The sequence below is a fragment of the Elephantulus edwardii genome, unplaced genomic scaffold (genome assembly GCF_000299155.1).
Source record: "Elephantulus edwardii isolate Elephantulus edwardi_28Jun2011 unplaced genomic scaffold, EleEdw1.0 scaffold00129, whole genome shotgun sequence".
NCBI lineage: Eukaryota > Metazoa > Chordata > Mammalia > Macroscelidea > Macroscelididae > Elephantulus > Elephantulus edwardii.
In genome coordinates this window covers 8,059,149-8,067,098 of record NW_006399879.1, presented here as the reverse complement: position 1 = coordinate 8,067,098, position 7,950 = coordinate 8,059,149, and the positions used below count along the sequence as shown (strand labels likewise).

Below are 7,950 nucleotides of genomic sequence, written 5' to 3'. Positions count from 1 at the left end.
GGGGGGGGCTGGGATGTGGAGGAGGGGAGGGGAGAGCTGGGCTGTGGGGGGAGCTCGGCGAGGCCAGGGCCCTGGCAGTGGGCAGGCCCAGGCCTGGTGTTCTGATGGTGAAGAACCACAGTGCAGGCCCCTCGGAGCTCCTCATCTTGGTGATGCCCACCCCTGGGGGCTGGCACACTTGGGGCAGTCAGCCTGTGACCAATTCCTGTTCTGCCCAGTGACCCGAGACCCCAGGTGTGCACACACAGCAGCCACTCCGGGCCTGGAGAGGTGCTGGGTCGCACGACAGGGCACCCTCCACGTGGTGGCTTGAGTGTGGCATGTGGGGGTGATGGCCAGCGGCCAGGCTAGAAGGGGGGCTTCTCTCCAGAAGTCCTGTTGGTCAGAACTCCCCTCGCTAGGATCTTACACTGCAGACTTCTCGGCTGCCTGCTCCCTCCCCTGGGTGACCTCTGTGTGCTGACCGCTCGGCAGCTGGCAGGGCAGCATCGAGGCCGTGGAGCTGCCATCAGTCCTCCAGATGACTGGCTGGGGGCTGTGTGGCTGCTGTGAGATGGGGGCCGTGGACACCCAGCAATGGACTGAAGGCCGCAGAAAGCAGCCCCCAGGGAGGGGGCTGGGGTGCTGACGGTGAGGGGAACAGTCCCCGAGCTGGGCTGGGGGGGGGGGGGTGGTGGGTATCTGGCTGGTCTTGGGGACCCTTCCTGTGGTTTTTTTTGGTCGTGGTTAAGGAAGAGGCCTTGGAGGCCTGGACGACTTCCCGCCTTACTGACCTTGGTAGGCTGCCTCCCAGATGCAGGCTGCTGGCCTGAACCGGGGACGCTGTCAGCACGGGGCGGGGTGGTCCGGCGGGCAGGGCGTGTACCCTCCAGCTTGGCCCGGGGAGGGGAAGTGGGGCATAGGTGGGCGTCTGCTTGCAAGGACTCGGGCCATTGGGTCAGTTTAGGGGCCGGGGGACCCTAGCAGCCTCACGTGGTATCAGCCAGCCCCGGCCCTCAGGGCCCCTGTCGGGTGCTTTGGGCCTGCTTGTCCCCTGCCCTCCGTCCCCCGGGGCTGAGCCCGAGTGTCCTCTGCTTGCAGGAGGACATGGCCGCGCACGTGGGCGCCTCGCGGACGCCGCAGGAGGTGATGGAGCACTACGTGAGCATGTACATCCACGGCAACCTGGGCAAGGCCTGCATCCCCGACACCATCCCCAACCGCGTCACCGACCACACGTGCCCGGGCGGCGGCCCGCTCTCGCCCAGCCTCACCACGCCGCTGCCCCCGCTGGACATCTCGGCGGCCGAGCAGCAGCAGCTGGGCTACATGCCGCTGCGGGACGACTACGAGATCGAGTACGACCAGGAGGCCGAGACGCTCATCAGCGGGCTGTCGGTCAACTACGACGACGACGACGTGGAGGTCGAGCTGAAGCGCGCGCACGTGGACATGTACGTGCGGAAGCTGCGCGAGCGGCAGCGGCGCAAGAACATCGCGCGGGACTACAACCTGGTGCCCGCCTTCCTGGGCAAGGACCGCAAGGACAAGGAGAAGGCGGCCAAGCGCAAGGTGGCCAAGGAGGAGAAGGAGCTGCGCCTGCGCCTGCGGCCGCTCTGCCAGTTCCTGCCCTGCAAGGAGCTGGACGAGCTGTTCGAGAGCATGCACAAGGAGAAGGCGCTGCGCGCCAAGATCCGCGAGCTGCAGCGCTACCGGCGCAACGGCATCACCAAGATGGAGGAGTCGGCCGAGTACGAGGCCGCGCGCCACAAGCGCGAGCGCCGCAAGGAGGGCAAGGGGCTGGCGGCGGCCAAGCGCGGCCGGGACGACGGGCGCGACGGCGAGTTCGCGGCCATCGAGCACCTGCCGGGCTTCGAGCTGCTGTCGGACCGCGAGAAGGTGCTGTGCGGCTCGCTCAACCTCAGCCCGGCGCGCTACGTCACGGCCAAGACCATCATCATCAAGGACCACCTGCAGAAGCGCCAGGGCATCCCGGCCAAGAGCCGCCTGCCCAGCTACCTGGACAAGGTGCTCAAGAAGCGCATTTTGAACTTCCTCACCGAGAGCGGCTGGATCTCGCGGGACGCGGCCTGAGCGGGCCTGGTGCGCGGTGACCGTGCTGGCCAGGCCCGCTGACCGCACGCAGGCGGCGCGGCCCGGCCACGTGCACTCGGCGCGGGTTGGGTCCCTCAGCCGGGACCAGCAGGCGGGACCGGGGGTGAATTCAGCCCGGGCCGCCCCCGCGGCCCCTTTCCCCAGGTGACCCTCCAGGCTGTTCCTGTCCTTGCACTTGACCAGCGCAGCCGGAGCAGCAGGGCAGGGGCTGGGCTCCAGGTTACAGCTGTCCGAGAGCCTCGCCTCCAAGGACAGCGTTCCCGTGCCTTCTCCTTTTTACTGCTTGCCCTGGGGGAGGCTGTGAGCGTTAAATAAATTCATTAAAGTTGCTCGAGTTCCTAGCGGGGGGTGGGCGAGTCTACGAGGGCGCCTCATCACCGAGCGCCTGTGGCTCTGCTGACCAGTCAGTGTGTGGTGTGTGCGCTCCCGTGTCAGCCACGGGTCCTGTGTCAGAGGAACCAGCCACCTTCTGTAGGTGGACGCACTGCCCCAGCTCCCCCCTGAAATGGCTTCACAGTCAGAGAGGCTTCACTGTTCCATGGAGTGGGGCTCAGTGTGGAGGACAAACTTCCTGTGTAAATACTTGTGAGCAATGGCGAGGCCCTTCACTAGCCCCCTCCCAGGACAGGTGTGCTCTGGTGGCCCTCCCCGCTCCTCCTGGGAGGTCCTGACTGATGGCCGTGGAAGAGCCCCTCACAGGAGCACCTCTGAAGAGATGAGACTCTAGGCAGGGTCTCCTCCAGGCCCTGGGTAGGGGCAGCTGCAGACGGTGGAACAAAGCATGGCATGGCAGGCCCTGCTGCCCAGGGAGGTGCTGTGTGCCCTCTTCCTGAGGCTCCAGTTTGCTCACTGCAGCAGGCCCTGTCCGCCATGGGGTCACAGGCTGAGGGGGGGGGGTTTGGCCCATGCGGGGCACGGACACAGCCGTCTGCCCAGCCTCCCTTTAGACGAACAGTGCAGTGCAAAGAAAAGGGTCCTGTCAAACGAAGGCGGCCTGAGACCCAGAAAGGACCTGGAAACCCCGAGACCCCCAAGCATCCTTCTCGAGCAACGTGGCACTCCCACCACTCCCGGGACACGGAGCTGTGGTCCCAAAGGTGCTTTATTTAAACCACCTAGGGACAGGGACTGGGGTGCTGTGCCTGTGGACGCCCGTGGGCCAGCTGTCCACAGCCCTCAGTCCAGTCACTGAGGCTCCCCGACAAGGTGCAGGCCTGGCTGGAGCCGTCAGGGAGCAGGGCCAGCCTGCAGGAGTCACTGGAGTGGCTGTAGCACGCCACTCCAGCCCTAAGCGTCCTTGGCTACTCCGACCAGGGCGGGCCGCAGCGTGCGTCCGTGCAGCTTGTAGCCCACCTTGGTGACCAGCGCCACTGTGCCCGGCTCCTTGCCCTCCACCGGTGCGTGGAACAGGGCCTCGTGCTCATATGGGTCAAACTTGGCCCCGACAGGGTCCATCCTGAGCAGGCCGTGCTTGGTGAAGACCTTCTGCATCTGGACCTCAGTCATGACAAGGCCCTCGTAGAGACTCTTGAGGTGAGGGTTGTCCTCGCGGACCTCCTCTTTGGGGACACTCTGCGTGGCCTTCTCCAGGATATCCGCGACCTCCAGCAGGTCCTTACAGAAAGCCTGGATGCCTGCGGAGCAGAAGACAGTGAGCTGCATCCCACATCACCACTGGTCACTTCCAGTTTCTGGGACACTGAAACTGCCTCTGAAGGAGACCAGCTCCGAGTGGGTATGAGAAGGCATGAGTGAAGAGGACTGAGCTGACCAAGAGGGGCAGCCTTCTCCAGAGGTCAGCCTGCCATGTGTGCAGGTGGCCTGCAGGGCCCAGAGGCTGTTTCTCCACAGTGGTGACCAGTCTGGCCACCTGGTCAGGGTCTTTTGCTGACCTGCAAACAGGGTAAGGCACAGGCCAGCCCCACCGACCTCAAGTGAGCAATGCAGACAGGGACCTGGAGTGGTGCCTTCATTGCTCCTGCACTGTCCCCCGCAGGCTCCCCACACACACCCCGTGCCGCCCACGTTGACACTACCGTATAACTTGGCCTCTTCCACCAACTTCTGGCTCCTCTGCCGCAAGTTCTCGGTGTCGGCCAGAGCACGCTTGTACTTCTCCTGTTTTACAAAAGAACAAGCTGTATGAGAAGTTCTGGAGCAGAGGTGGCCTATGGTCCCGTGGCGTCCACAGTCTACAGACAGGAGCGCACTGAAGACCACCTAGCCCAGGCAGGATCTGCTGGGTCTGCAGGAGGGGCCTCAGCAAAGCCCCCAACTTCACTCAGGGAGGGCCCGCCCCTCCCAATGGCTCCCCAGGCTGCCCGGAGAGCCTGCCCTGCTCACTCCCTCTGCCCGGGCCTTGTCCCTTCATCTGTGCAGGTGTCAGCAGTTCACACAGATCCAGCACAGCTGGCCCAGAGGAGACTTGACTCATTTACTTATCTGTCAATACTTTGAACTTTTTGGTCTGAAATAACCCTGCATATACATTTTGACATTAAGGGAAACTCCTGGGAGGGAACTGCACTTTCCACGCTTTCTCCCTGTGATTCTCATTTCCATTTCTACCCAACCCCTTCCTGCATTTGGGTTTCACACTGGGGGGCTCTTTGTATGAGGTTGGCTGTTGTAAGGAGTGGTACTGATGACATCTAGGCCTGTCTGGTGTTTGAGAGAGAATTAGAGAGAAACTGTGTGCACACACAGCACTTCCCCCCCCCCCCCATTTTTATTGTATTATTTTTAAGTGTACCGTCAAATCAGATCTGACTACTACAGGAGGAGATTGCCCCCTCCTCCTCCAGCAGAGCACCTGGTGGATTTGAACTGTGTACCTCTGGGATTGCAGTGCAGCATCTTGCCACTAGGCCACCAGAGCTCCCTTACGCACAGCACTTTTACAACTAGTCTGTCACGCCTTTTAAAAAAGTGATTTTCCATTTTATTCTCCCATTCTCTGCCACCCTCTCCAGGTCCACCTGTGATTTCTTACTGTGGTCAGTGGGGGCAGCTCAAAGACAGACTTAGCTCGTGAAATTCCTGCATCTCTACAAGCACCTCACCCAGTCCCCTGCTCCCCACCCTCTCGGCCTGTTTCAGTCTTCAGTCCCTTGAAGCTGTGTGGAACCAGAGGTGGCTCAGGACAGAACCAGAGCTACCAAGACGTCAGGAGCCTCTGCGTCAGTAAAGCAGAGGGTCTCCAGTACCCTCTGTCTTGTCCAGGGGAGACACTCCTGCATCACAGGCTCTGAGCTGGTTCCATGGCACTCATCAACCACGACACCCTGGACAATACCACCCTCCTCACTCAGGGTAATCAGATCTCCTGACCAGAGCAGCTTTCAGGGGTGGACAAGGGAGGGAGACCGACATTCCACAGCCTGCGAGGTGAGCCCCCATCGCTGCGCTCAGCACCCACCTGCTTCCTCCCTGTGCATCGGTGGACAGCTTCCCAGGACTGGCGAGGGACATCCCCCGCGTGATCAAGACCTGCCTGTCCCCTCCCTGGACATCTGCAGCCAGGTCCCTGGGACATGACTGAAGAGGGACACCCCATGTGGTCAGGACCTGCTGTCCCCTCCCTGATCATCAGCAGACAGCTCCCCAGGGCTGGAGACGGACACCCTGCATGGTCAGGACCTACTGTCCCCTCCCTCAGCATCTGCAGTCAGGTCGCCGGGAGAGGACTGGAGAGGGACACCCTGTGTGGTCAGCCCCCATCGCCGCACTCAGCCCCCGCCTGTCCCCTCCCTGGGCATCCAGCTCCCCAGCCTCACCGTCGTCTCCTTCAGCTGCTCCTCCAGCTTCACCTTCTCGTCCGCGAGGCCCTTCTCTGGGGAGGGCGGCTCTGCCTTCTGCTCGGCCGGCCCCGTGTCCTCGTCCAGGCTCTGGCCATTCTTCTGTTTGGGGGCCGTGCACAGCAGCCGCGGGCCTGCCCTGGAAGAGGCCACCGTGGGAGTGAGGGCCAAGCACAGCCGCGTACGGCGTTAGAAAGGGCTGCCACCCCCCGGACAGAGCAGCTCTGCGCGGTGCTGCCCACGGGGGGAGGTGGACAGCGCACGGCGGCACTCCGGTGCCCCATCCGCAGCGGGTGTCCAGGGCGCAGACCTGCTGTCCACGAGTGCCGAGGCCACGTTCCTCCATCACTACGGCGAGGCCGTCCGAGTGGGGGCCGCTTCTGCCCGGGGCAGTGGTGGCCAGATCGTGCCCAGCAGGACGGTCCCCAGGAATGGACTGGACCGGCCCGCCCGCCCTCCAGGGCCCAGGGTCGGCAGATGACCCCGCCGCCAGCAGGTCCAGCGCAGCCCCCGTCAATGCCGAGGGCGCCGGTCAGTGATCGGCCTAACAGTCCGCGAGGCCCAGGGCGCAGCCGCCGGCCCGGCCCGACCCACTGGCCACACGCACGGGCGCCCCGAGCACCGCCCGAGCGCCCCCAGCCCGCGGGGCCTCGCCCGACTCGGCACGGGGGCTGCTGTCCAGACGCCCGAGGCCCCGCGCACCTGGCTGAGCCCCGCCGCCTCACCTGAAAGGCCGCGCCAAGGCCGGGAGGGCGCACCGCGCCAGCCACACGCACCGAGCCGCCATGACGCCGCCGACACTGCGCACGCGCCTCGGGCGACACAGTGTGCGCCGACTCCGAGCCTGCCCTCCCGCCCACCGCCTACACTCAGCCAATCGGTGACCGCATTCTCTGTGATGGACACACACATTCACCAACCGCTGCGTCGAAGGGCGGAGTCTGTGGCTTTCGGCCTCCCAGGAAGGTGAGGAGGTGAAAGGTGAGGGGAGCAGAGGGAGGAGACTCCTGGAGGGGCGTAGCGGAGAAGGGCCAATAGGGAGAGGGCAGGGGGCGTGGTGGGAAGGGACGTGGGCGGGACCGAGCCGCCCGTCGGGGCAGGGACTGGGCCCGGGATTCTGGCTTCTGTGCAGCCTCGCCTACCGTCCTCTGGAGCCGTTTAGGAGTCCGTGACCCTTGTGCACTGTCAGTCCCCTTTCAACTCCGCTCCGCATTGATCAGGCTTAGGGTACATTTTCAGGAATTTCCGAAAGGTGGAAGCGACTGGAGAACTGCCTGACGCTGCTCCGTGGGGCGGGAAGGGGCTGCATCTGCATCCAGTAGGGAGTCGGGGAGAGAAGGCAACATTGTAACAGCATAGTAACAACATTGTCACACCCGATGTGGGTGAGGGGAGGTCTCCGGGCTAGCACATCGGAGGGTGCCCTGTCCACCGTCCTCGTCCGCTCTGATGAATGTGGGAAGCCAAGTAGTAAACTTAATAGTAATATTTTACCAAATGCTGCATCAGGAAATGAGGGAGGCCTGGATGCACACTGGAAATCCCCTGTGGCACAAAGGCAGACCTTAAGCGTACAGTATTTGTTTGCAAAAGATTTCTCTTTGTGATTTACTTCCCCATGACCTATTGTTTACTCCCTGGTGATTTTCTTTATTTACTTCTGGTCCTTGGAGAGGGACATCATGTTTGGGAGAGTGGTGGGAGAGCGCAGGAGAGGAAGACCCTCGATGAGATGGATCGATTCTGTGATTGGGGTGGTGGGAGTGAGTGTGTTGGAGACAGCTCGGCACAGAATAGAGTAGGATTTAGGGCTCTTGTACATAGGGTCGCTATGAGTCCCAAGCGACTGACAGCGCATAACAACAACAACTTCCTGGTGATTCTCAGTAAAACCTCAGAAAGTTGTGGCATAGGGGCTTCAGTTCTTCCAGCTGCTAGCCCCCTGCCTTCATGCTTTGTGACCTGACCTCTTTTCCTGTGCATCCCTGGCTCTGTCTTTTCCTTGCTTGACAACAGATGAGATCCAGCAGTGTCCATCTAAGCAGTGTCCATCTTGTTG

The 7,950-nt window shown here is 62.6% G+C and overlaps 2 protein-coding genes across 2 annotated transcripts; one reads left to right on the top strand and one right to left on the bottom strand.

The window, feature by feature from the left end:
- Positions 1-1,071: 1,071 nt before the first annotated feature.
- TADA2B (transcriptional adaptor 2B) lies at positions 1,072-2,073 on the top strand. The gene has a single exon (XM_006893625.1). The coding sequence runs from the start codon at positions 1,087-1,089 to the stop codon at positions 2,071-2,073; it is 987 nt and encodes a 328-aa protein (XP_006893687.1). The 5' UTR covers positions 1,072-1,086.
- A 1,308-nt stretch (positions 2,074-3,381) lies between these two features.
- Positions 3,382-6,678, bottom strand: GRPEL1 (GrpE-like 1, mitochondrial (E. coli)). The gene is made up of 4 exons (XM_006893624.1): positions 6,617-6,678; positions 5,871-6,030; positions 4,131-4,212; positions 3,382-3,728 (listed from the first exon to the last, which is right to left on the bottom strand). Exons 1-4 carry the CDS (start codon positions 6,676-6,678, stop codon positions 3,382-3,384), a joined length of 651 nt encoding a protein of 216 aa, XP_006893686.1.
- Positions 6,679-7,950: the final 1,272 nt, after the last annotated feature.

Coding starts and splice junctions, on each gene's coding strand:
- GRPEL1 (XM_006893624.1), bottom strand. CDS start 6,678: ATGGCGGCTCGGTGCGTGTGGCTGGCGCGGTGCGCCCTCCCGGCCTTG. Junction 4,213..5,870: donor AGCAGCTGAAGGAGACGACG/GTGAGGCTGGGG, acceptor TTTGTAAAACAG/GAGAAGTACAAGCGTGCTCT. Junction 3,729..4,130: donor GGAAGAGGCCAAGTTATACG/GTAGTGTCAACG, acceptor TCTGCTCCGCAG/GCATCCAGGCTTTCTGTAAG.
- TADA2B (XM_006893625.1), top strand. CDS start 1,087: ATGGCCGCGCACGTGGGCGCCTCGCGGACGCCGCAGGAGGTGATGGAG.